Below are 26557 nucleotides of genomic sequence, written 5' to 3'. Positions count from 1 at the left end.
CGCTTAACCGCTGTGCCACCCACGCGCCCCTCTAACTGCCTTTTGATACTGAAATACATGCCTTAATATCTTAAACTTGACCTCTTCAAACCCAAACTTATTATACCCTCTGTCCTCCCACGGTACTCTTCTCTAAAACAAAACAACGTGAAATTTCCCTCTCCTCACTGCCTTTTCGGTGTGGGTGGTGCCTGCGGGGCACGAAACCTTGAGGTCAGTGTCCATGGAGCTTCTCTTACCAGCCACCACTTGTCCCATCTCCACCACTTAGGGGAACCTGGCTTCCCCTTGCAAATGCCCACTGTGAAATTAAAACCACGATGAGACCTCATTTTCTTGGCCTACCTGATTAATCACTATTGGCAGTATCTGTGTAGTTGAGGGTGTGAAAAATGGCAATGTGAATTAATTCAGCTTTTCTCGGGAGTATGCTGTTTTAATATAAAATGCCTATATTCCTTGATGTAGCAAAGCCATTTCTAGGAATTTATTCTATAGAAATAGTCCCTTAAACAGAAGATGGTTTATATAATTGTGTTCATAGCAGCATTATTTATATTAATGAAAAGTTAGAAACATATTAAATGTAGAAAAAGATGTGATTATTCCTATAAATTATGGTACAGGTATACATTAGAATAGCATAAAGTCATTAAAAATGGTAATATACCTGTCTTCCAGTTCTTTTTAATCCTCTGGCGTCTGGCATCTGGCATAATTGTTGGTATTTACAGGTGCTTAATAGAATCTGGCTTTTATTTTTTAAATATACTCATATATAATTTCATAATGTTATACCTTATATACTCTTGTAAATAACCTAAGAATATAGTGTTAGGTCATTCTCTCTTTTTTTTTTAAGATTTTATTTATTTATTTGACAGCAGAAAAGAGAGAGAGAGAGAAAGCACAGGCAGGGGGAGCAGCAGAGTGAGAGGGAGAAGCAGGATCCCTGCTGAGCAGGGAGCCCAATGCGGAACTTGATCCCAGGACCCTGGGATCATGACCTGCTCTGGAGGCAGACCCTCAACCGACTGAGCCATCTAGGCGCCCCATGTTTTATCATTCTTATTACTTCTTAATAAAAATCACCCCTAGTGACTTCTGGTTAAGAATGGTGGGTTAAACGCATGTGTTTATTTCTGCCCTTTCTCAAAATCCCACAAAAATTACAGTAAGGAAATGAAAAAGTTTAAACCCGCAAAGACAAAGGGAACTGGAATGAAATTAACAGTAGATGAGAGATACCAACAAAATTTCAGAAGATAAGAAAGCAGATGGTCAGTGGTAACCGAATTAGTAAAGGAGAGAGAATGAAAAGCAGTGTGTCCGCCGGAGGGCACGGGCGGTACCAATGAGAAGCAAGCTTATTTGTGCCCCAGAATCCCTGCAAGGCTCAGGAATTGGAGGCACCAGATTGCCTGGAAAGCAGCGGAGCAGGTGGGGTTGGAGTTATGATTAAAAACCTTTTAAGAGCAATTAGCCTTCCAGGTTCCTTCCTCCAGTCCAAGCAGCAAGGGGGCTGTCTCCCTTCCTTGTTCTCTGGGAACCAGAGGGGCTCCGGACTTGGGAACTGCAAAGCCAGCAGATGGGGCCAGGCCGAGGTGTGGCACTGAAACAGGTCAGGAAATTAAGTCTGCATCCTGAACGGTGAGGCCCTACCACTCTCCTTTCTTCCTGCTCCTCCCAAGAAAACTGCAGCAAGGTTTTAACCCTCGGGCCACGTATTAAAGGATTTTAGAGAAAACAAACAACTAGAGATAAGACCTCCAAATAATGACAATTGAGAGACCCAGTGAAAAAGCCACTCTGTCCCCAGTCACATTACGGTAGCAAGCCCTGCCACAGAGCTTCCAGTCAGCCTCACCTCAGCTCTGAATATGGATAGTCAAGGGTTACTGGACATTTGAGGAAAGCGTCTTACATGAAGAGGTGGAGCCCTAAACAGGAAAAAAAAAAAAAAAAAACCCAACACTCCAAGGAAACAGAGACAATACAGAGAGCAGAAGAAAATTTCAAAATGATTATTATTATCCTTAGAGAGATCAGAAGAGGTACAGTGTATGTAAAGTAAAACAGAATGCCAAAAAAGAAAGAAAGCAAAACACATTATCAGCAATAGCCAAACTACAGAGAGAGCCCAAATGTCCATTGACTGATGAATGGATAAAGAAGATGTGGTGTATATATACACAATGGAATATTACTTGGCCATAAAAAAGAATGGAATCTTGCCATTTGCAACCAGGTGGCTGGAACTAGAGTGTATTATTCTAAGTGAAATATGTCAGTCAGAGAAAGACAAATATCATGATTTCATTCATGTGGAATTTAAGAAACAAAACAGATGAACGTTTGGGAGGGGAAAAAGAGAGAGAGGGAAACACATCATGAGAGACTCTTAACTATGGAGAAAAAACTGAGGGTGCTGGAGGGAGGTGGGTGGGGGATGGGCTAGATGGGGGATGGGTTTGAAGGAGGGCACTTGTTAGGAAGAACACTGGGTGTTGCATATAAGTGATGAATCACTGAATTCTACTCCTGAAACCAATATTGTACTGTATGTTAACTAACTAGAATTAAATTAAAATTTGAAGAAAAAAAAGGAAAGAAACAAGATAAGAAAAACATAACTAGAAATTAATAACTCGATAGTGGAAATGAAAAAAAATTGATAAAAGTACTGGAAGATAAACTTGAAGAAGACACCTCAGAAAGCGGAAGAAAAGAAGAGATTAACTATTGGAGAGGAAAGATAAGAAAATTAGAGGGGGAGCTGGTGGGTGGTTTGGGTAAGTGTCTGACTTTTGACTTCAGCTCAGGTCATGATCTCAGGGTCTAGAGATCAGCCCCACATGGGGCTCTGGAGTCTGCTTGTTTCTGTCCCTCCCCCTCTGCCCCTCTCCCTGCTTGCCTGCATGCACACACATGTGCTCTTCCTCTCTCTCGACATCTCCGTCAAATAAATATATAAATAAATCTTAAGAAAATTCGAGGCTCTATTCAGGAAGCCCCGATCTGACTAATGAGAGTTCTAGGGAAAGAGAACAGAGAATATGGAGGGGAGGAAATAATCAAAAAGATAATACTCAGCACAACAAATGGAAAAAGACAAACACCAAGGCACATTTTTGTTCACTTTAGATGAGGAAATCCTACAAGCTTCTAGAGGAGGGGAAAATCACAGAGAAAGGGGAAAGGACAACATCAGCTTATTGGAAGCTAGAAGGCAGTGGAATGATGCCCTAAAAATTCTGATGAAAATTACTTTAAAACTACAATCTATACCCTACCGAACTGGTGGACAAATGTGAGTGCAGACTAAAGGTGTTTTTAGAAATGTGAGATCTTAAACTTTTTCTCCCTATTCACCCTTTGTAAGAAAACTGTAAGAGGATGAGCTCCAGCAAAATGAGGGAATAAGGTAAGCCAGAAAAAAAGATATAGGCGCCCTATGGGGATTTCCTAAGTTGAATGATGCCGGGTCCCAGCCTCTTAGCTGTGTAGCAGGCCTTGAGAGCAGCTAGTCAAGACTGGACAGAGAGAGGGCTCTAGGATGGATGTTTCCAGGAAGAAAATGGAACTGACAAGGTACCAATGCCTAGCCATTTTTTAGAGGGGTTTTTGTGATAGGAACATAGAAAACTAAGGAAACTTAAAGAACAAGGCAACTCTTAGCCTTAGGAAAAGGAAAAAAAGTGTACAAGAAATGTAACAACTCAGTTCAGAAGTGAGTGACTATTTATGTAGTCACAGTAATAGAAATCCTGACTATTGATTTAACCAGAATTTTGATGGAGGAATTGGGCAATAAGAGGAAGCAAAGAGATAACGTTTAAAAAGGATAAATCAAGAAATAGCAGCACAAGCATGTTATTAAGCAAGAGGTAGATGCCAGACGAAATAGTTGAAAGAATTAAAATTGTTTGCCTCTGAGAAGTGGGAATCAGGGATGGGAGGAGGGGCGAGGACTCATTATTCGTCAAAATCTTGCAGTGCTATTTTAGATTATAAACTATAGACATGAATTTTTTTGATTAAAAAAAATTGGGTTTAAAAACAATTTTAGTTCCAGCTTGTAGCAACCTGATGCTACTATGTAGAACGCTTGTCGCTTACTCGGTCAGGAGAACATTGGCTGCTCACATTTGCATCTATTTTGTTTTAAATATGTTGATTACCTTACTGTGATTCTTCTCATCCCAGAAGGAAAGGGCTTTCTGTTTCATTCCTCGTAAAGTACTATAATTTGTGTTCCTGATCCATTACAGATTTCTCAGATGAAATAACAGATTACGAAAGTATTTTCTTAAAAATGTCATTTCAGAGTTTTCCTTTGGGCATTGCATAGAAATCAGTTCCTGCCTATAAAAGCTTTTCAAAAAAATGATACTCGTGTGTCATTAAGAAGAAAACATGGGTGCTGTATGACAAAAAGGCTTCTAGCTAGCAAAGGGCTCCCCTGACTTTTATGTCTGTTATCCTTAAGCCTAGCTGTCAGACAACACATACCAGTGGCTTAGGGTCTGGATGCTTTTTCTTCAAGAATCTCCACCAATCATGTTTATCTTGTTCTGGATCAACTCATGTTGACAACTTCTGGAAAATCGAAAAAACATTCTAAAATGATGTAAGTCCTTAGTTCCATTTTTTGAAAGTGTGAAGAAATTGGCTAGATTTAGTTTCTGTGACCTATCTGCAGTCTTCTATCATGAAACACAACTGAGAAAACAAGAAATGGATATCCTTATTTTTAAGAAATTATAATCCTGTATTATGCACAGATTGAGAGAGAGCAAAGCTGGCTGCTTGGGGTGGGTGTCTTTATAGACTTCTGGTGCCATGTCTCACATGTCTTAGTGGAGCCCCACCTTGCCCCAGGGAGACACTCACTGCCAGGTTTTGGGTCACATGGGCTTTTTTTTCCTTCATCTTCTTTTTTTGATTAAACTCTTTTTTATTTTTCATCTTCACAGTTAACATTCTATCCTTTCAATGTATTTAATTTTATTTTTGTATATATATAAGTTTTTCTTTCTTTACAATTTTGGGATCTAGTTTTCTAAGAAACAGACCAAAATACGCACAAGATCCAGTGTATTGCTCTGTTCTATTCACCTCTCTGATTATATTCTCTCTCTCTCTCTCTTTTTTTTTTTAATTTTAATTTTTTTTTTCAGTTTGGGGTCTCTTCTGATTTGTTTAGTGTATATTTCTCTGGGGTCGTTGTTGCCATTTTAGTATTTTGTTCTCTTATTCATCTATTCTTCCCTGGACAGAATGACAAGACAGAAAAACTCACTTCAAGAAAGAAAACAGGAGGCAGTACTAACTGCCAGGGACCTAATCAGTATGGATATAAGTAAGATGTTGGAACTAGAGTTCAGAATAACAATTATAAAGATACAAGCTGGGCTTGAAAAAAGCATAGAAGACACTAGAGAATCCTTTTCTAGAGAAATAAACTAAAATCTAATCAAGTCGAAATAAAAAAGGCTATTAATGAGATGCAATGAAAAATGGAGGCTCTCACTGCTAGGATAAATGAGGCAGAAGAGAGAATTAGTGATATAGAAGATCAAATGATGGAGAATAAAAAAGCTGAGAAAAAGAGAGATAAACAACTACTGGATCACAAGGGAAGAATTTGAGAGATAAGTGATACCCTAAAGCAAAACAATAGTAGAATAGCTGGGATCCCAGAAGAAGAGGAAAGAGAGGAGGAGAGACAGACAGAGAAGCAGAGGAATATTGGAGCAAATTATGGTGGAGAACTTCCATAATCTGGGGAAGGAAGCAGGCATTTAAGTCCAGGAGGCACAGAGAACTCCCCTGAAACCCATACCAAAAGATTGTCGGTTAAGTGTCTGCCTTCAGCTCAGGTCAGGATATCAGGGCCCGAGGATCGAGCCCCACATTGGGCTCCCCGCTCAGTGGGAAGTCTGCTTTTCCCTCTGTCCCTTTTCCCACTCATGTGTTTTCTCTCTCTCTCTCTCAAATAAATAAATAAAATCTTTAAAAAAAAAAAAAAAGAATACCTATTCTTCTGAACCTGTTTCAAAAAATTGAAATGGAAGGAAAACTTCCAAACTCATCCTATGAGGTCAGCATTACCTTGATCCCAAAACCGGACAAAGATCCTACCAAAAAGGAGAATTACAGACCAATATCCCTGATGAACATGGACGCAAAAATTCTCACCAAGATACTAGCCAATAGGCTCAACAGTACATTAAAAGGATTATTCTCCACGACCAAGCGGGATTTTTTCCTGGGCTACAAGGGTGGTTCAACATCTACAAATCAATCAATGTGATAAACTACATTAAAAGAAAGGACAAGAACCTCTCAACAGATACAGAAAAAGCATTTGACAAAGTACAGCATCTTTTCTTGATCAAAACTCTTCACAATGTAGGGATTGAGGGAATATACATCAATATCATAAACGTCATTTACGAAGAACCCATGGTGAATATCATCCTCGGTGGGGAAAAACAGAGCTTTTTCCCCTAAAGTCAGGAACAAGGCAGGGATATCCACTCTCCCCACTGTTGTTCAACATAGTACTAGAAGTCCTAGCCCAGCAATCAGACAACAAAAAGAAAAGGCACCCAAATCAACAAAGAAGAAGTCAGTCTCTCACTCTTTCCAGATGACAAACCCCAAAAAACCACCCCAAAATTGCTAGAACTCATACAGGAACTCAGCAACATGATAAGATATAAAATCAATGCACAGAAATCAGTTGCATTTCTATACACTAACGATGAGACGGAAGAAAGAGAAATTAAGGAGTCGATCTCATTTCCAACTGCATCCAAAACCATAAGATACTTAGGAATAAACCTAACCAAAGAGACAAAGGATCTGTACTTAGAAAACTTTAGAACACTCATGAAAGAAATTGAGGAAGACACACAAAAAATATAAAAACGTTCCACGCTCATGGATTGGAAGAACAAATATTGTTAAAGTATCTATGCTACCCAGAGCAATCTACACATTCAAAGCAATTCCTGTCAAGATACCATCAACTTTTTTCACAGAGATGGAACAAATAATCCTAAAATTTGTATGTAACCAGAAAAGACCCCAAATAGCCAAAGGAATGTTGAAAAAGAAAACCAAAGCTGGTGGCATCACAATTCTGGACTTCAAACTCTATTACAAAGCTGTAATCATTAAGACAGTATGGTACTGGCACAAAAGCAGACACATGGATCAATGGAACAGGATGGAGAACCCAGAAATGGTCTCTCAACCAATCTTCAACAAAGCAGGAAAGAATATCCAATGGAAAAATAGGCAGTGTTTTCAACAAATGGTGTCAGGAAAATTGGACAGCCATATGCAGAAGAATGAAACTGGACCATTTCCTTACACCATACACAAAAATAGACTCAAAATGGATGAAAGACTTAAATGTGAGACATGAATCCATCAAAATCCTAGAAGAGAACACAGGCATCAACTTCTTGCTAGATATGTCTCCAAAGGCAAGGGAAACGAAGGCAAAAATGAACTATTGGGACTTCATCAAGATAAAAAGCTTTTGCATGGCAAAGGAAACAGTCAACAAAACCAAAAGACAACCAACAGAATGGGAGAAGATACTTGCAAATGTCTTATCAGATAAAGGGCTAGTATCCAAAATCTATAAAGAACTTATCAAACTCAACACCCAAGGAACAAATAATCCAATCAAGAAATGGGCAGAAGACATGAACAGATATTCTCCAAGGAAGACATCCAAATGGCCAACAGACACATGAAAAAATGTTCAACATCGCTCGGCATCTGGGAAATAGAAATCAAAACCACAGGAAGATACCAGCTCACACCAGGCAGAATGGCTAAAATTGACAAGTCAGGAAAGACAGATGTTGACAAGGATTTGAGAAGGGGGAACCCTCTTACATTGTTGGTGGGAATGCAAGCTGGTGCAGCCACTCTGGGAAAGAGTATGGAGGTTCCTTAGAAAGTTGGAAATAGAGCTACCTTTCAACCTAGCAATTGCACTACAAGGTATTTACCCCAAAGATACAAATGCAGTGATCCAGAGGGGCACCTACACCCCAATGTTTATAGCAGCACTGTCCACAATAGCCAAACTATAGGAAGAGGCCAGATGTCCATCGACAAATGAATGAATAAAGAAGATGTGGTATATATCTACAATGGAATAATACTCAGCCATCAAAAAAATGAAATCTTGCCATTTGCAATGACATGGATGGAACTAGAGGGTATTATGCTAAGTGAAATAAGTCAGTCAGAGACAATTACATGATCTCACTGATACGGGGAATTTAAGAAACAAAATAGAGGATCATAGGGAAAGGGAGGAAAAAATAAAACAAGACGAAATCAGAGAGGGAGACAAACCATAAGAGACTCTTAATTATAGGAAACAAACTGAGGGTTGCTGGAGGGACGGGGGTGGGGAGATGGGGTAACTGAGTGATGGACATTAAGGAGGGCACTAGGTATTATGTAAGACTGACGAATCACTTAACCTCTACCTCTGAAACTTATAATACATTATATGTTAATTAATTGAATTTAAATTTTAAAAAATAAAATCTAGGATGGGCTTAGTAGAGCTCACTTTGAACTTACATCTTCTGCTGTGGTCTTGTCTAGAGGTGTATCAGGAACAAATGGGTGTCCAGAATTCTCTCTTCAACACATGGTTAAGTGTGAAGGACAACTGTGAGAACTCACATCTTTGCCTGACACAACACCTTTGTGTTGTGGACAGCATTTAAGACACACACTAATCACATGAAATAGCTGGGCATTGGCCCAGCTTGGGCATCAGGCATTGGGTTCCTGTCTTGAGGGGAGAGGGAACAAGTATTTGATGCTGCTGTTCCCGTCAGCCATGTGGTTCCAGTGCTGTGGTTTGCATGCTGGTCAGGGAGACGCCTGAAGCCACCAGGCTACCAGTGGGCTGGTTCAGTGGACAACATGGAAAGTATAGGTTTGTTGTACAAGAAACAGATGCTGGGAAATGGAGGCTGAGCTGTCCTGCTGTGGAATTGTCCGACTGCTCTGCTACAGTGGTTTGGTTACCTATTGCCTGGTATAAATTTACAGCTCTTTGTTTGATTAATATTTATTTTATTGTGTGGCAGTGCCTTTAAAAATTTTATTGTTTGGCAGTGTTCTTTTATTTTGCAGTAAGCCCTTTTGGGAACAAACAGCTAGAGAGCTCGTGCTTAATGCAAATTAAGTAGTGAGTCTTCAGTTTTCAAGGAGGTTGATGATGACTGAGTTAACTTCTCAGATTTGTCACCACTTACATCCAGAGTAGGGTCCTAGGGATATCAGCCACAGGAAAACCAGAAGATGCACCTCTGTGAAAAAAACACAGTAGTGCCCCTTTATCTGCAGCTTTGCTTCTCGCAGTTTCAGTTACCCACAGTCAGCCAAGGTCCAGAAGCAGTTGGTAGTAGCCTACGGCTGAGCCGCGGGGCCTGCGTCGTCCCCCACCTCCCTCTCATCATGTAGCCATTCTCATCTCACATCATCGTAAGAAGACAAAGGATGTATACATACAATAAGCTATTTTGAGAAAGACCACATTCACATAACTCTTATTGTAGTTTATTACAATTGTCTTATGTTATTATGAATTTTTGTTGTTAATGTCTTACTGTGCCCACTTTATAAATTAAACTTTATCATAGGTATGTATGTATAGGAAAAAACATAGTGTAGGAAAGGCTCTGTACCATCCGAGGTTTCAGGCATCCACTGGGGGTCTTGGAACATATGCCCCACGGATAAGGGGGGACTACAGGACTCTACATTCAAACTTCAGCTCCTCCCCCAAGCAAAACCTAAACCACAGCTCTTTGTGCAATCGCTTGTCCCCCATCCCGCCTCAGCAGTCCCCTTGCTTTGGTGTTCCAGGGTTTCCCATCCATGTTTTCTCTTGGCAGACTTGAGTTCAGCAACTCTCAGCCACCACAGACTCGATCTCCCCTCTGGCATTTTCTTCTTCTCCCTTAGGCACCATTTGCAAAAGACGCATAATCTGAAGCCCAGCGTCTTGTTCATTTCACAGCCAAGTCTTTGGCGAAAAGGTCCACTTCTTTTCTCAGCTCAGGAAGCACTCACGGCTGTGTCACCGCAGCTGACCGGCTACACGTAAGCGACTCAGAGGGTCATGATAGCGGTGCCGGAGGTACGAGTTACACTTTTGCAGGGGCCACTGAAATTACAGATGGACCTCAGTGAAGCGGAGTTTACGCACTTTTGCGAGTGCTCCAAATTGCCTGTTGCCTCCGCTGCTATTCACACAGCCCAAGACTGGCTGCTCTTTTGATGGCTCTATTACAGCGTTGATTCACATAGAATTTATATGCAGCAAAAAGAACAAAGATGTCTCCACAGTTGCCTGTCATGGCGCCGCTGGGTAAGGACAGCAGGTGAACGTCACTATCCATTTGTTAATCAGGGTTATTAACACCAAGTGCAGAGCTGTAACAAACGACCCCCCAAGTCTCAGTGGCCTAACCCAACAAATGGCTATTTCTTGCTCCCTTCACAGTCCAGTGCAAGTGGGTGGCTGTCCTGGACAGCCATCCTTTGGGCATTTACTCTTCTGTGGTTCCGCTGTCTCCTAGAACATTCCTGTTTCCTCTGAATTCCCTCCTTAGAGCAAAAAGAGAACCCCAGAAGGATTGCACTGGACATTCTATGGCTAGGCCTAGAGGTGGGTACATCACTTCTACCTATGTGCCACTGGCCAGGACCCAGTCAATGGCCCCAACCTAATTGCAGGGGAGGCTGGGAAACGTTGACTTCCTGTGTGTCCAGGCAGAGAAAACAAGGTTGCTGAGCATCTCCTCAGTCTCTGCCATAGTCAGGCCACGGAAAACACAGCTGGGGAGGAGTCAGAGCTGGGCTTTGCCACTGATGTGCTGAGTGGCTTTAGGTAAGTCACCATAACCACTGAGCTGTTTCTAACTTCCTATATGGCGCTAACACTGCTTGTCTGGTATCCGTAAGTGAGTTTACATTGTTGTATAAATGTATGTGCTAGTAATAGGCATTGTGGTCTGCACTCTTTTTTAAAAAATTAAGATGATAAGGATCCCAGTTATTAATTCAGTAACTACTTTTTGAACTCCTGTAATAGCCAGGCATTGGACTAGCTATCGACAAGCTCTGATCCCTGGATCTTACATTCTGGCGGAGAGACAGATGGTAAATAATCTATAAAGAAACAACATGGTTATGTGATCTCCATGATCTAAAGCAACTGAAGGGCTCAGGATAGGCGTCTCTGGAAAGGCAACGCGTGAGCAGAGACCTAAATGATGATGTGGAGGCAGACACATGAATATTGGGGAGGAGGTTGGGCCAAGCAGAGGGACCAAACTGTGCAAAGACCCTGAGGTGGAAAACCAGTTTGGAGGGATCCTTGAACAGCCAAATTGTTGTATGCAGGGCTTTAACTTCTCTGTGCCTCAATTTCCTCACATGTAACCTGTAAAACTGGGCTAATAATATCAACTTCCTGCGGTGGCTGTAAAGGATGAAATGAAGTCATGTGTAAAGTGCTTAGAAAAATATCTGGCACGTGATATACGCTAAGTGTGTACTGTGAGTGAGGATTTTATTCCAAGCACGGTGGGAAAGTTTTGGACAGTTTACAGCAGAGGAATGTGACCTAATGCACTGGTGCCACCAGGCTGGGCTTGAGGTGGGGGTTTCCTTCCTTCTTCCAGACATGAGCGTGTAAAGGGTTTTTTTTGGTGAAATTACCAATCTCCCTCCTCCCCCTTCGCCAAAATGTTCAAAACATCACGTTATTTCCATTAATCAAAATGTATGTTTTATTTTCCAAACATTTATAAGATTCCCTCTTCAAATATTTAAATATACAGAGTATTTAAATATACACAGAATATACATGAATAAGATTTTGTAAGCTTCGGATTTATCCCCCTCTTGAAATGGAGCCAAATATTTGTGTGTAGTTTGCGCGTACATTTCTCGGCATTACAGCTGGGGGGATGTGTGAGATGACACCGAGCTGCTGTGCCTCTTGAACTGGCTGTAAATAAAACACAGCCTTGTGTTTTAGAGCATGCTGTCCCAAAGGTCTGTTTGTGGAAGAGGACACTCTTAGATTAAAACGATGGCTTTTAAAAAAAAATCAGACATGCTGCAGAAACAGATCTTTTTGCTCAAATTAGTAAATGGTGTGTTAGGGGGAAGAAAAGCTACAGACACAAAGGAGAGTGACCGTTTCTACAGAAATCGATTCCATACAAAAGAAGCTGCCCTCATATTTGCATTTTGCACATAGGATCCTGAAAATGCAAGCCATCAGCTTAAAATGCAGGTCCCCTGTTGGTTCTCTGGTAGGAGCCCTGGCACGGGCATCAAGAGACTTGGCACGTTTGCCGGTGACAGTAAGGACATCCCAGGGGCTATGGGGTGAGCTGAGGTCATTGTTGCCGCACGAGGCTTTGGCCCACACAGGACTCAGCTGTTGACAGGAAAAAACATGAATATAGAATTGTTTTTTTTACAGGCAGATAAATGAATCCCCTGGTCAATAGACTCTCACAAAACAGCAGCTTTTTCTCCTTTGCCACCAAAAAAAGCATCTTAATGGAGTTTCTGCATTAACTATCAGCATTACAGGAGATTTGAAATATAAGGTTTCCCAAAAGATATGCATCTTCTTTTGTTTGTAAAAAATGACCTAGAAAGGAAAGCAGCCTTCTGGAACTCTGGTGCCGGTGGGGGTAGGAGATATTAGGACACAAGAGGTGGAGCTGCCCAGGAGGTGCCTTGTCCAGGGTTTGTGCAAAGAAGCTGGTGTTCCATTTAGCATCTGGCAGATTCATTCACTTAACACCTCTTCATGATGCCCCTCTGTTTGGGGCCATGCACCGTCCAGAGCCTGAGATGCAGCAGTGACCAAGGCAGGAGGGAGCCTTGCCTCCTTGAGTTCTGTCCTTCAGGAAAAACAGACAGTGAGGGAGTCGGTGGGTTGAGTGATCTCATGCTCAAGGACCAAGGCGCAGGCTGCTAACTGGGCAGAGCCTATCTTGGGAGGAGGAGCTGGGGTCTGGGAGTGCCTCCAAGAAGAGGTGACCTTGAAACAGACCCTCAACGTGAGTGAGAGAAGGGCAGAAGTGGGAAAGTATTCTGGGCAGAAGGAATAGCTTGTGAGGGGCCTATGAGTTTTGGTTTTTGTTTTTTAAGATTGATTGATTGATTTTAGAGAGAGCACGAGCAGTGAGGGGCAGGGGGAGAGAAAGGGAGAGAATCCTCAGGCAGACTCCCCACTTAGTGTGGAGCCTGATTGCAGGGATCAGTCCCAGGACCCCGAGATCATGACCTGAGACGAAATCAAGAATTGGCCGCTTAACGGACTGAGCCACCCAGGTGCCCCCTGTGTGTTTTTATTTTTATTTCTCCCCCTTCTCTTCTTTCTCACCCAGAAAACTCAAGGATGCCCGGGCTGGAGAATATGTACAGCATTATCCCATTTTCATTAATTTTTAAAACAGACACAAAAACACAACTGTGTATTTTGCATGAATGCATACACATTTATATAAAAATATTTTGAGTGGCACAGAAGGAAACCCACTAAATTTATGACAGTGGTTACTTCTGAGGAAGGAGGGGAAAATGGGGCCTGGATGGGGACGATAAACTCATTTTATCTGAAAATTTGTATTTATTTTATTAAAGGAGACATTAAAAATGTGTTGACAAAATGTTAACAATAATTAATTCTGGATGGCTGGTACCTAAATGTTTGTTATATTACTCCATTTTATTAAAAATATACACATATATATATTTTTAATATCCTTAACAAAGAAAAATCGAGAGTATAGACTATAGATTCTTCAAGTAGAGGGGTCACCTTTGGAGAATATGCTTTACAAAGTTCTTTAGAATGACCGTCTAGGAACTCTAAGCAAAGTTCACATCCCAGGGCACCAGACAGTCTTGATTAGTCACATAAAAATGAAGAACAGCTGTTGTGTTGTGGCGAAAGTTTCCCTGCCGTAATCACTCACCTGCAATAGATGGCTCTTGGCCTTCAGTGCGACATGGCATTTGTTTCTGGTTACGGTAGACCCACAACTGATACAGATCTCTGCATCCTTCCTTCGAAAGAGTTTTTGCCAGGGGATGTTGCTGGGATCAACACATGTTCAGAATTTCAATGATGTAACATCGTTCCTACTGCTGAACATACGCGTACCTTTTCTGAGTTCAGATTTGAGGGAAGAAAAGCATCATCTTGGGTATTCTACTTTTATCTGCTCGCTTTAATAATTGGCTAGATGAGAAGACTTCAGATACTGTTTTCATGACATGGTTTTCCAATTGGTGCTTTTCTCTACAGGTTCCCGAGGGAAAAGTGGTAGTTCTTAATTTCCGATTCATAGATCTTGAGAGTGACAACCTGTGCCGCTATGACTTTGTGGACGTGTACAATGGTCACACCAACGGCCAGCGTATTGGGCGCTTCTGTGGCACGTTCCGGCCAGGAGCCCTTGTGTCCAGTGGTAACAAGATGATGGTGCAGATGATTTCCGATGCCAACACCGCTGGGAATGGCTTCATGGCCATGTTCTCTGCTGCTGAACCAAACGAAAGAGGTACCGTTTCCACGTAATGGCAATCCCGGCAGTAATAATGGCTCACAGTTATTGGGTGCCTCCTGTGTGCTAGGCTCTGTCCCAGGCGCTTTCTATGTGTTTTCTCCTCTAACCTGAAGTTTACGAGCAGTTCTTCTCAAACGGAGCTAATAAAGCCACCGAACCACCAAGAGACCATTCAAAAGGGTCTCTTTTTTTAAAGCTCATGTAATTCTTACCAAAATTCAAATACAGAGATTCCTGGAGTAAAAATGTGAAGCTTACACACACACACACACACACACACACACACACACACACGGATATAGACACATACCTCTTCACTCCATCAGCGTCCCCTCTTAGAAAGAGCCATGACTGGTGGTTCCCATACCTTTCTATGTACACTCACATGTATATTCTTTTGCAGTAGCCTTTTTAAAACTCTAAGTGCGATCGTACATTCATATTGTTTCACAACTTTTTTTTTTCACTTAAAACTACGTATTGGGAGATTTTCATGTCGGTACATAGGAGCACCCACGGGTAGAAACCTCTACCCTGAAGAGATAACTGCAATGGGCCAGCTCGGTTAAATTTGGAGCCTTTGGCTTGAGGGCATTTCCTAATCTGCTCTTGCTTCAGGCTGTTGTGCAGCATTTTGGTTTGAGCTGTCAGAGGACAGGATCTGGGGCTGATAAGAGCAGCCAGAAAGTTTGGGAGGAAATGCTGGCTGGAAGTTACAGGGGAATTGAGGCATAAAATATACATATGAAAGTCACCTAGATCTTTGGCTCACAGCCAGACTCCCCTTGTGCAGAGAGTCCTGCTGGCCTGGAACAGAAGCATCGGCTGGAAGATGAACGTGAACAGAGGTTACAGTGGCTGCCCATGGCCAGAGAGACAGACTTTGAGCTTGAGTGAAATGCCTGCCAGAACGCAAATCCTTTTTCATAGGAACACAACAGTATCTAGAGTCTGTATAATGTATCATTCATAATATCCAGTATCCAGTCATGCGATAAGACCAGAAAAGTGTATCTGTATTCAAGGAAAAAAGCAGTCAATAAAAACTGATCCTGAGATAATGCAGATGTGGCAGTTAGCAGACAAGCACTATATTTTTATTTATTTTTTATAATAATATTTTTCTATTATATTATATTAGTCACCATACAGTACATCCCTGGTTTCTGATGTAAAGTTCGATGATTCATTAGTTGCGTATAACACCCAGTGCACCATGCAATATGTGCCCTCCTTACTACCCATCACCAGTCTATCCCATTCCCCCACCCCCTCCCCTCTGAAGCCCTCAGTTTGTTTCTCAGAGTCCATAGTCTCTCATGCTTCATTCCCCCTTCTGATTACCCCCCTTTCTTTATCCCTTTCTTCTCCTACCGATCTTCCTAGTTCTTATGTTCCATAGATGAGAGAAACCATATGATAATTGTCTTTCTCTGAGACAAGCACTTTAAAGCAACTATTATAACTATGTCTAAGGATTTAAAGGGAATAGATGTATCATAAGTAAACAGATTGAGAATTTCAGAAAAGAAACAGAACTGTAAAACTATAAACTATAAAAAAAGAATAAAAGCGTAATTCTAGAACTGAAAGATACAGATTGGAAATTTAAAAATTTACCTGGTGGGCTTACAAGCACATTGGAGATGGTAGAAGAGTCTGTGGATCTGAATAGAAATGATCCAATCTGCAGAACCAGGAGGAAAAAGATGAATGAAAAAGAGCCCGAGAGACCGGTGAGGCAATATCAAGTGGTCTAACGTGTATAATTTGTATCCCAGAAGAGAGGGAGAGTAGTGCAGGAAAAATGTCTGAAGAAATTATGGCTGGAGGCTGCCCAGATTTAGTGAAGAACATTAATTTATAGAGCCGAGAAGATCAACAAACCCCAAACAGGATAAATAAAAATAAAGCTACACTGTGGAACATCAGAATTACAGAATCTAAATATAAAGGGAAAATCTTAAAATCAGTAAGATGAAAATCAAATCACATACAAGGGAAGAACGGTGTGAAGGATGGATTTCTTTTCATCAGAAACAGTAGAGGCCAGAAGGCCGTAGGACGGCATTCCTGAAGTGTCAACCCAGAATTCTATAGCCAGTCTTCAGAAACGAGAGTGAGTTAAGGACATTTCTTGCATCACAAGAAATATTGAAGAAAGTTCCTCAAGTTGAAGGGAAATGGACCCACAGGGTAACACAAAAGTTGATGGAAGGATTGGGGGCCACTGGAAATGGTAAATATAAAAGACTCTATGTTATTTTCAGTTCTTAATTTCTTTACATATATCTGTTCAAAACAGAACAAAAAAACCCCACAGCCCTTTAACACTGTACTGCGGGATGTATGATATAATATACATGACAATGATAGAGCAAAGGTATAGGTAAAGGAGAGGTAAATGGAACTTAACTGTTGCGTACACACACGCACACGCACACACACACATACACAATACGTGAAGAAATACAATATTAACTCTAAGCAGATTGTGATAAATTAAAGATGCACATTGTAATCCCTAAAGTACCATTAAAAATGCAAGAGTTATCGCTAAAAGCCAAAAGGTTAAAACAGAATACTAAAATTTCTCAACTAACCCAAAGAAGGCAGGAAGGGAAGAACAGATGGAAAAGAGGAAGGTGAGACAAATAGAGCAAAGCAGCACCTGGCGCACCAAACCCAAGCATATCAATAAATACATTCATCGCCAAGGATTAAATACTCTAGTTAGAAAACAGAGATTATTAGAACAGTTTAAAAAGCAAGGCCTAACTATATGTTGTCCACAAGAAAGCCCTTGAAATACAAAGACAAACTAGGTTGAATGTAAAAAGATGGAAAAATACGTATCATACAAACATTATTAAAAATAATAAAGATCCCAATAAATATGAACATAGGCAAGCCCTTGAACAGACACTTCGCAAAGGAAGATTCATGAATGATTAATAAGTACATGAAAAACTGCTCAGCATCTTTCGTTAACAAGGTAATGCAAGCCAAAACCACACTGAGATCCCATTACAAACGCGCCAGGTTGGCTAAACCAACTGACACCTTCGGATGGTGGCAGGGATGTGCTACCACGGCAGTGCTCGCGCCTGGAGACGTGTCACATGCTACGGCCTCGAGGGGAAAATCTTTCATAGTTTCTTCTGAAGTTAAACATCTCCATCTATTCTTGGCCCAGGAATTGCTTTCCTGGGTATTTGTGCAAGAGAAATGAAAATGCATGTCCACAAAGAGATTTGTACAAAACCGTTCACAGCAGCTTCATTCACAATAACCCAAACTGGAAACACCCAGATGTCCACAGACGAAGAGGTAGGCAAATTGTGTTTCCACACCATGGAATCACCCAGCGGAGAACAAATTACCGATACACACGGCAACTTGAGTGCATCTCAGACGTTGTGCTAACGAGCGGGGGAAGCCAGACGCAGAAAAGTCCACAGTACATGATTCCGTGTATATGAGGGTCTAGAATAAAACTAATCTATGGTGAAATTTTTCAGAAAAGTGGTGTGGAGAGTCGGCAGACTGGGAAGAGATACAGGAGTTTGGTGGGAAGTGGATTCTGTATGGTCACGGGAGTGTGGCTTACACAAGGAGATTAATTGTTCAACTTTGTACAGCTAATATCTGCGCATTTCACAGTACATGAATTTACCTCCCTGAAATCTCTAAAATAATAATAATAATAAAGAATAAAAGTGGTGGTGGGGATTGGATAGTGGTATGAAGAAAAAGAACAGTAGAATGATAATACTTAATTACTGAAATTGGGTGATGGTTACATAGAAGCTCATTATATTTTTCTATTTACTTTGAATCTGCTTGAAGTTTTCCATGAATAAAAAGTTTTAGAAATTATCCAACCTCAATTTTTAGAATGCATTTTCTTAGAGATGCCTTTTAAGCATGATTATCTTCTGTGTCAAATAAATATTTAAAGTATATTAGTTCCCTTAGTTTCAATTCAGTTTTTGCTCGTTAAATTCGAATAAAATTAAATTTAGAACTTTGTATTAAAATATCATTCTGAAATTAGTCCTGTCAACCTATCAGTATATATGCATGGAGCTGTCTGAAATGATGTTTCTCAAATATTAGTTATGGTTAGTTTTAGGTGGTTGGATTTGGGGTAATTTTCTTTTTCTTCTTGATGCTCTTCTGTATTGCTTAATATTTATAAACACTGTTTTTACAAACAAAAATTATTCTTAAAAATTATTAAAGATGTGTAGCATATAGAGTTTTCTGGTAATGAGAGTTTCCTATGCCAACTAATTCAAATTTTGTCCATGGGCATGCATTTTTATCCCATTAATAAATACCTCTGCCTTGAGGGTTCTTTAAAATCTATGTAATTGGTTGAGCCAGCATGATTTCTGAATGAGTTCATGCCCAAATGTTTTGTCTTTACTTGACCAAAAAAAGGAAAGAAAGAAAAGAAAGAAGCTATAGCCCCGACTCCACTCCTTCGCTCTCTTGTGCTGATGTGATACGTCAAGTAACAGAGATCATTCAGTGTGGGTGGCGGGAGGTGGGGGGTGTGTAGGAGACTGTGTAACCATATTTTAAGAAAAAATTTAAGAGCTTCTGCCATTGCCTTTATTTACTGTATTATTACCAATATTTCAAATTCCCAGTCTCCTTACGGTTGCATTGCCATAACCTGTAGCAGGAATAAACTTGGATTTTTCTTTTTCATACTTAAAAAATTCAGGGGATCAGTATTGTGGAGGACGCCTTGAAAGACCTTCTGGCTCTTTTAAAACCCCCAACTGGCCAGACCGAGATTACCCTGCAGGAGTCACTTGTGTGTGGCACATCGTAGCCCCAAAGAATCAGGTAAGATCCCCGAAAAATATGAAGAAAGCATGCATGCATGTATGAATTGCCTCGGTGGTGCGAGGGGCCCATCTCTCAAGAGCTGAGCATGCAGGGTGAGGAAGGCCCTGCTGGACACAGGTATTTCTTCATGTAAAGACCCAGATTAAAATTGCTTTTGCACTATTTGACTTGCAAAAGTCATGCATTTAATTTCCTAGTGTATAAATACAATTTTCAAATTTCAATACAAATAGTAAGCAAATCCCTGTGAGATTGTTGACCCCTGTGTAAGATGTTATAAGCAGCAGTGACCGAGTGTGGGAGGATAAGGGTCCCCAAGCACATGTACGTTTCATGTTACCGTTTGTTCACGTAGCAAATGCATTGTGACGGCTTGACCTGGACACAGCCGATGCAAGCGCAGCACAGCTTCCCCTCAAAGAACCAGTCTGAAAGCTAATCTGCTTCGTGGGCATTTTTTTGGTTGTTGTTTAACGTAAAATTTGTGCAGGTTCCCCACAAATAACTTGATTCATTGCTGGTTTTCCAGTGCTTATTAGTTTGTGGTTATATGAAATTTTACCATTTCTGGGAACGACTTTCAGATATGAATTGCAGGACATTATGTAGCATGGGAATAGACCAAGTCTACTTTGTGGACTTGGTAAAAAAACTTTTAAAAAGTTATTGTTACAAACACTACAGATTTTACTCAAACACTAGATGGTGAACATTACGATACCTTTAAAAAAAAACAAAAAAACTTTTCTAGGGCACCCGAGTGGCTCAGTTGGTTAAGTGACTCACTGTTGATTTTGGCTCAGGTGATGATCTCAGGGTCCTGGGATCGAAGTGTCAGACTCCCCCGCTCAGCGAGGAGTCTGCTTCTTTCCCTCTGCCCCGTCTCCCCACTCATGTGTGCACACACTCTTTCTCTCTCTCTCAAATAAATAAATAAATAAATCTTAAAAAAATTTTTCTTAACTGATCTTTGGTATCACTTACACAAATACTATTTGCTATATTTTGATTTTCTAATGGAAAATTATTCAGGCAAATATACCATGCAAGTTAGTGATTTGAACTCACACACACACACACGTACACACACATACACACTTTGATCGTAACCTCAAACTCAGTTTTATTTTTAAGAATAAAAATATGGTCATTTACTTAATGATGAAGGAGTCTATAAATTTGTTGCATTTTTTTTGTAGTTTAAAATAACACTTAAAAAAATCACGTTTCTTAGCATTTAAGCCATTATGTAATTCTTGAGATTGTACTGGTCATTTTTCTTTCTGTGACATTTGTAAATATATTAGCCTAAATAATTTCAGCTTAATTATGCTTGCAGATTACGATTCAGCATGTCTTTTCCATTGTTCATCTCTTTGATTATTTAAATTTAAATTTGGGTTTCATTTTACTAATGTGATTTTTGGCTTCAGCCAAGTGAGTTTTTAATCACTATTGTTAATGCCTGAAGTCACTGGAAGCACCATCAAAGAAGAAAAATATAATGGGAAGATTAAGTCCTAAGTAATTTCTGTGTAAATCTGTGAGCATTTTCTTTTATTAAAGACGTACCTTCATTTTCTTAATCATAGCTTTTCTCTTTATTCTCCTATTTATTTACTTATTTTTAAACCTTCTCTCCAAAAGTTGTTATGTGACTAATTTCTAAGTAGAGAAAGTTCAGCCAATTTTTAATAATCTGGAAAGCATTTTATTACTAACTGGTGAGAAATTATTGGACCCAAAGAGGAACAATTTTAATATAATTTAAAGCAGTGCTAAATATGAAAAAGCTGTTATTCACCCGTAACTGGTGCTGACTTTTTAAAGGTGGGTAAATATGTAGATATGTGGCAATTATGCTCAAAGCCAAAATTTACCTTTGGTCCCTCTGTGATGCTGTTGCTGTGACCATCTTCATCCAATTACTGTGTGTGCATCTTCTTAGCTAATAACAGGGCCTGTCCTATCAGGAATTAATGCCCATTATCTTCCCTAAGCAGCAGGGAGGGTACAGCAAAAGTTAAGGACCAGCTACCTGGGTACCCTGGGTATTTATGAACCCAGTGAGATTTCCTTTGAATCACACAAAGGAGGTGCTCTGGAACAATCTGCTTGTGAGGGGAATGATTGCCTATTAAACCGAAACTTCCTATTGACTTGAATAACTTAGGACACTACTATTGGTACTAGTGCAAAAAAATTAAGAACCTACTTAAGAAATCTAACACTGACTTTATCAGTTTATTTTTCATGCAACCTCTTCAGAAATCCACCACATCACCAAGCAGGCTGTGCTCAACTCAGTAGGCACACTTTTCAAACATACTTCAAGACGACTCCCAGTCAGTCCCCACTTCCTGAATCTCTGGTCCTAAAGAATTTCCCTACTTACACGCGACAGGAATGTCATTTTCCTTCCCTTGAAAGAGGAACAGCTCTAGCCACCACCTCACCTACACAAACAAGTAATACATACGGCCCACCTCGACACACACTACCTATCGGGGACATCTCAGAGAAGAAGGAAGTTGGTATGAACCCGCGCTTCCCACTCCAACACGTATCCAGTTATGGTCTTAATGTAGGTGGTTAGGGTTACGTGGTGTTCCCATACGTTTGTGACTGTAGGTGAACAGGTCTCTTAAAGTTAAGATCTTAACTAAGGATGATCTTTTGGAATGATTAAAAATAAAGAATACTGCAGTTTTGTTAACTACAGAAGAAATATGAAAACAACAAGAAACAAATAATTCAAACAGAATGAACACATTCTTTACCAAGGAAAATCCTACGGATCTGGGGAGAGGAAGATTTCCATTTGAGATGCTTCCTCAGCGCTATCTTGGTATTTCTTTTTTTTTTTTTTTTAAGATTTTATTTATTTATTCGACAGAGATAGAGACAGCCAGCGAGAGAGGGAACACAAGCAGGGGGAGTGGGAGAGGAAGAAGCAGGCTCCTAGCAGAGGAGCCTGATGTGGGGCTCGATCCCATAACGCCGGGATCACGCCCTGAGCCGAAGGCAGACGCTTAACGACTGAGCCACCCAGGCGCCCCTATCTTGGTATTTCTGATGTTGTACTTTCTCTAAAGCTTATAGAACTGAAATTTGAGAAGTTTGATGTCGAGCGTGATAACTATTGCCGATACGATTTCGTGGCTGTGTTCAATGGCGGAGAAGCCAATGACGCTAAAAGAATCGGAAAATATTGTGGCGATAGTCCACCTGCGTAAGTAGTGCCTGTTTTATCTCATTAATGTTGTAGTGGCTCTCAACTTCTCTTTTATTCAGTTGCCCAGTTATATTTTACTTTCTGGAAGATTCTAGGCTGTCGTTGTTTTGTTCACACGTTCTTGGGTTCTGTGGCAGTAGAGTCCCATATGGCACCAGCACAAAGAGTAGCCGGCCCAGAGCGAGGCAACATTGAGTGTAGCGAGGCCTCGACAGCCAGACAGGTAACAGGAGCAGAGTTGGTGAGGCCCCAGAGTCAGGTGCTAGCCAGATGCCTGGACACGTCCCTGCCCTGCCAAGGTGACCTCAAGCATCAGAGTGGAATGGGAGAAGTTCTGAGAAAAAAGCAGGGGGCTGAAATTTGGAGATGCAGACAAGGAGATCTGGACACTCCTGACAGACCCAGATGGTTTTACCTGATCAGAGACCTGTCCTGGGCCTTTTGGGCTTTGTGACTCTTCTTCACATTGTTGCTCAGACTGTTGCTGGATGAGCCTGAAAGTCACCATGTATTCATCTACAAACATTTATGGAGCTAAGAGCTCTGGCACTCACTGCTGGGTGACATTGGGCAAGTTGCTGAATTCCCCGATCTGTTCCGGTGCAGCACAGGACTCTCTCGGGGGCAAGATATTTCCCGCCTCCACACGCAGCACTAGGGAGAGCGTTGACTGAAATGACTACAGCTTAGGGCGTCCGGCTTGCTTAGCGGGTGGAGCTTGCCACAGCTGACCTCAGGATTGTAAGTTTGAGCCCCACGTTGGGAGTAGAGATATTAAAAAAATAATAAAATCTTAAAAAAAATTACTACAGCTTGCTGTAGTCACCATTATGCCAATTGAAATACCCCTTCTACTCCGTTGCTTAAACATCATTAGATCATATGCGTCACTTGATTTTACGTGCGTGTCCGTGTTTCCCTAGTGCATTTGAATTAAAGCAAGGTATTTTTCAATTTAAATTCATTTAGATTAAGTTTGACAATACTAAGAATTTTTAATACATACAAGTTGGTTAAAATTCGAACATTACTTTACCCAAATTTGACTCTCCAGCCGAACGTGTTAGAGAAAGGCCCATTGCTAAGCTGTCAGCGCAGGTGCTCCTTCTGTATCTTTTCCTCCAGCTGCTGTAACAAATGACCACAAACCAAGGGCCGAAAACAATACGTTTATTCTCTTAAGGTTCTGGAGGTCAGAAGTCTGAAATCACTTTCACTGGGCTAAAGGCAAGCTGTCAGCAGGGCTGTTTCCTTCTGGAAGCTCTGAGGGGAGAATCCGTTGCCATGCCTATTTCAGCTGCTGCATATTTTGGCTGTGGCTCCGTCCTCCATCTTCAAAGCACATGGCTCCTATCTCTGTTTCTGTCCTCGTATTGCTTTCTCCTCTTCTGGAGTCAAACCTCTGTCTTCTAAGGACACCTGTGGTTACATTTAGGGCCCACCTAGACAATCCAGGATACTCTCCCCTTTTCAAGGTCCTTAATTGAATCACACCTGCAAAGTCTCTTTGCACATAAGGTAACATATTGAAAAGCTCCAAGGATTAGAATGTGGAGATCTTGGGGGACCACTGTTCAGCCTACCACACCCATCTCTATTCAAAGCCAGTCTTTTCATCTGTATCCTCCTTCTGACCTCCTCTTCTGCCTTGAAACTTCCCTCTGTCCAGTAGTCCTCTTCGTTTTCTCCATCATCTCCATCTTTAACCTCTGCCTCCTTTTTTTCTTTCTTTCCCATAGCCTATAAATTTAAGTTCTCCTGAATTAAGAAAAAAAAAAGGGAACACTTTCTTGACTCTATCTTGCTGTAGCTTTTTCTGCATGTCTCTCCTTCCCTTTATACTCAAATATTTTTTTAAAAAAATTTCAAGTTTCATTTCCTAGCAATATGGAAAAGAAGATAGCCTTTAAAATCATACGGGAATAAACACCAGTGTTCCTAAGCTAAAAAAAAAAAAAATTTTTAAGGGCTGCTCAGTTGGCAAAAAATAAGAGAACTCATCAGAGGTCAAAAATGTTGAGAAGCCCAAATCCAAAAGGATAAATAAGTACTTGCAGGTGGCAGCTTCCTTCAGGACATGTGCCAGTTCTTGGTAACCTAGAACTTCATTCACAACAGACCAGGCTTAGAGATAGGGGACAGAGCTCAGGGTCCAGGCAAGGGAGCAGATTGGATCAAAGACCAGAACATAAAGAAGGCACCCATAGAAAGTGACACCAATGTGACTGAACTCATTCTCCTCCTCCCCAAGGGAAATAGTAAGGAAATTGGCTGTTTGGGCCTTGGCATTTGGTAAAGGGAAGAAAAGGTAGTCTCTCGTGAGAATTCCTAACCAAAACCCAGTCCACATATGAGTTTGAGGTTAGAATTTACACTACCTGACTATATTCAAAAACTGTAGTCAAGAATTTAGTTTAAAGTGTCCTACTTGGTAGTTCCTAGAGAGACTGAGAGGAGAAAACACAAATCCTGTCTGGAAGAATGCATCTAATGTAGGCTTTAATAATTCCTATAAATAAAGTTTCAAGAAATATAAGTTCCCAATTTAAAAAAAAATCACAAAACATAAAGGGAAAGCCAACATAAACAAGAACCAGGAGAAACAAATGGTATAATCAGATTCACAGAGGCCATATATAGTAGTTATAATACAGAAAAAAAATTCATACAAAATGAAGAAGCAGATTATTATAAGTCTGGCAAAGAAAAAAGAGACTTTGAGAAATGATCAGAGTTAACAAAGAGCCTAATAAAATTTCTAGAACTGAGACATATGAGACATAATTTACACAAGAAACTGAATACACGTGTTAAGTAGCTGATAAGACATAGCTCCAAAGAGAATTAGGGAACTGAGAAATAGTTGTGGAAATCATAACCTGGAATATAGCATAAAAAGACAATAGACGGAAAATATAAAAGAGAGGTTAAGAGCCATAGAGGCTAGCGTGCAAAGATCTAAAATACATTTAATTGGAGTTCCGTAAGAAAAAAATAGAGAATGTAGGAAATTTAATGTTTGAAGAAAAAGTAGCTGAGTTTTTCCATTGTAAATGAAAGACACCAATTATCAAATTCAAGAACTCAAAAAATCCTAAGCAATATATATATATTAATATACCCATTCCTACGTGTATTATAGTAAAACCGCGGAACTGAGAGAGATGTTGAGAACAGCCAGAGAGAAAAGACAGATTCTCACGAAGGGGACGATTAGCCTAACATCTGACTTCTCAATAGCAATAATGGAAGCTAGAAGATCTTAGAAGGGTATCCTCAAAATTCAGAGACAAAATAACTATCATTTTAGAATTATTTACTCAGGAAAACCTCCCATTTGTGAATAAAAGAAATTAAAAGACTTTTTCAATTAAACAAGAGCTGAGAGAGTTCTCTACCATAATAGACCCTAACTAGAGAAACTTCACTTTCTGTACTTCAGGCAGAAAGGTAACAGTCACTGAATAAAGGACTGAGCTGCAGGAGGAAACACTGAGCAAAGATCCTGGTCCTAGGAGCTGAGGTACTTGCAGGCCCTTGTGTTGTTGAGGAATAGGGTGAAGATATTATTAACCTGTGTAATATGCTAAAGTAAAGGTGGATCTTAAATTTGGGCCAACCCTTAGAGTCTTTAACTTCCAAAGCAGTGAAGAGAAAACATGAAATGAGAAAAAAGTTCATTCCAAAGGAAGGCAAGAAAAGAGAAAAGGAGAAACATTTTAAAAAAGGCAAGACGACAAGTAAAAGGCACGAAATAAGATGGTAGAATTACATCTAGATCTGTGCGTAATCAATATAA

The 26557-nt window shown here is 40.5% G+C and overlaps 1 protein-coding gene across 1 annotated transcript in view; it reads left to right on the top strand.

The window, feature by feature from the left end:
* PCOLCE2 (procollagen C-endopeptidase enhancer 2) overlaps positions 1–26557 on the top strand; it is a 63750-nt gene that overhangs the window by 22410 nt on the left and 14783 nt on the right. The window contains exons 3-5 of the mRNA XM_087870262.1: positions 14399–14654; positions 19396–19520; positions 22619–22755. Coding sequence (XP_087726388.1) covers positions 14399–14654; positions 19396–19520; positions 22619–22755 — 518 coding nt within the window. The remainder of the gene's footprint in view (positions 1–14398; positions 14655–19395; positions 19521–22618; positions 22756–26557) is intronic.

This window comes from Ursus americanus, chromosome 20 (genome assembly GCF_024610735.1).
Source record: "Ursus americanus isolate L20-20 chromosome 20, mUrsAme1.1.p, whole genome shotgun sequence".
In the NCBI taxonomy this organism is placed as follows: Eukaryota; Metazoa; Chordata; class Mammalia; order Carnivora; family Ursidae; genus Ursus; species Ursus americanus.
This window is presented reverse-complemented; position numbering and strand designations above follow the sequence as displayed.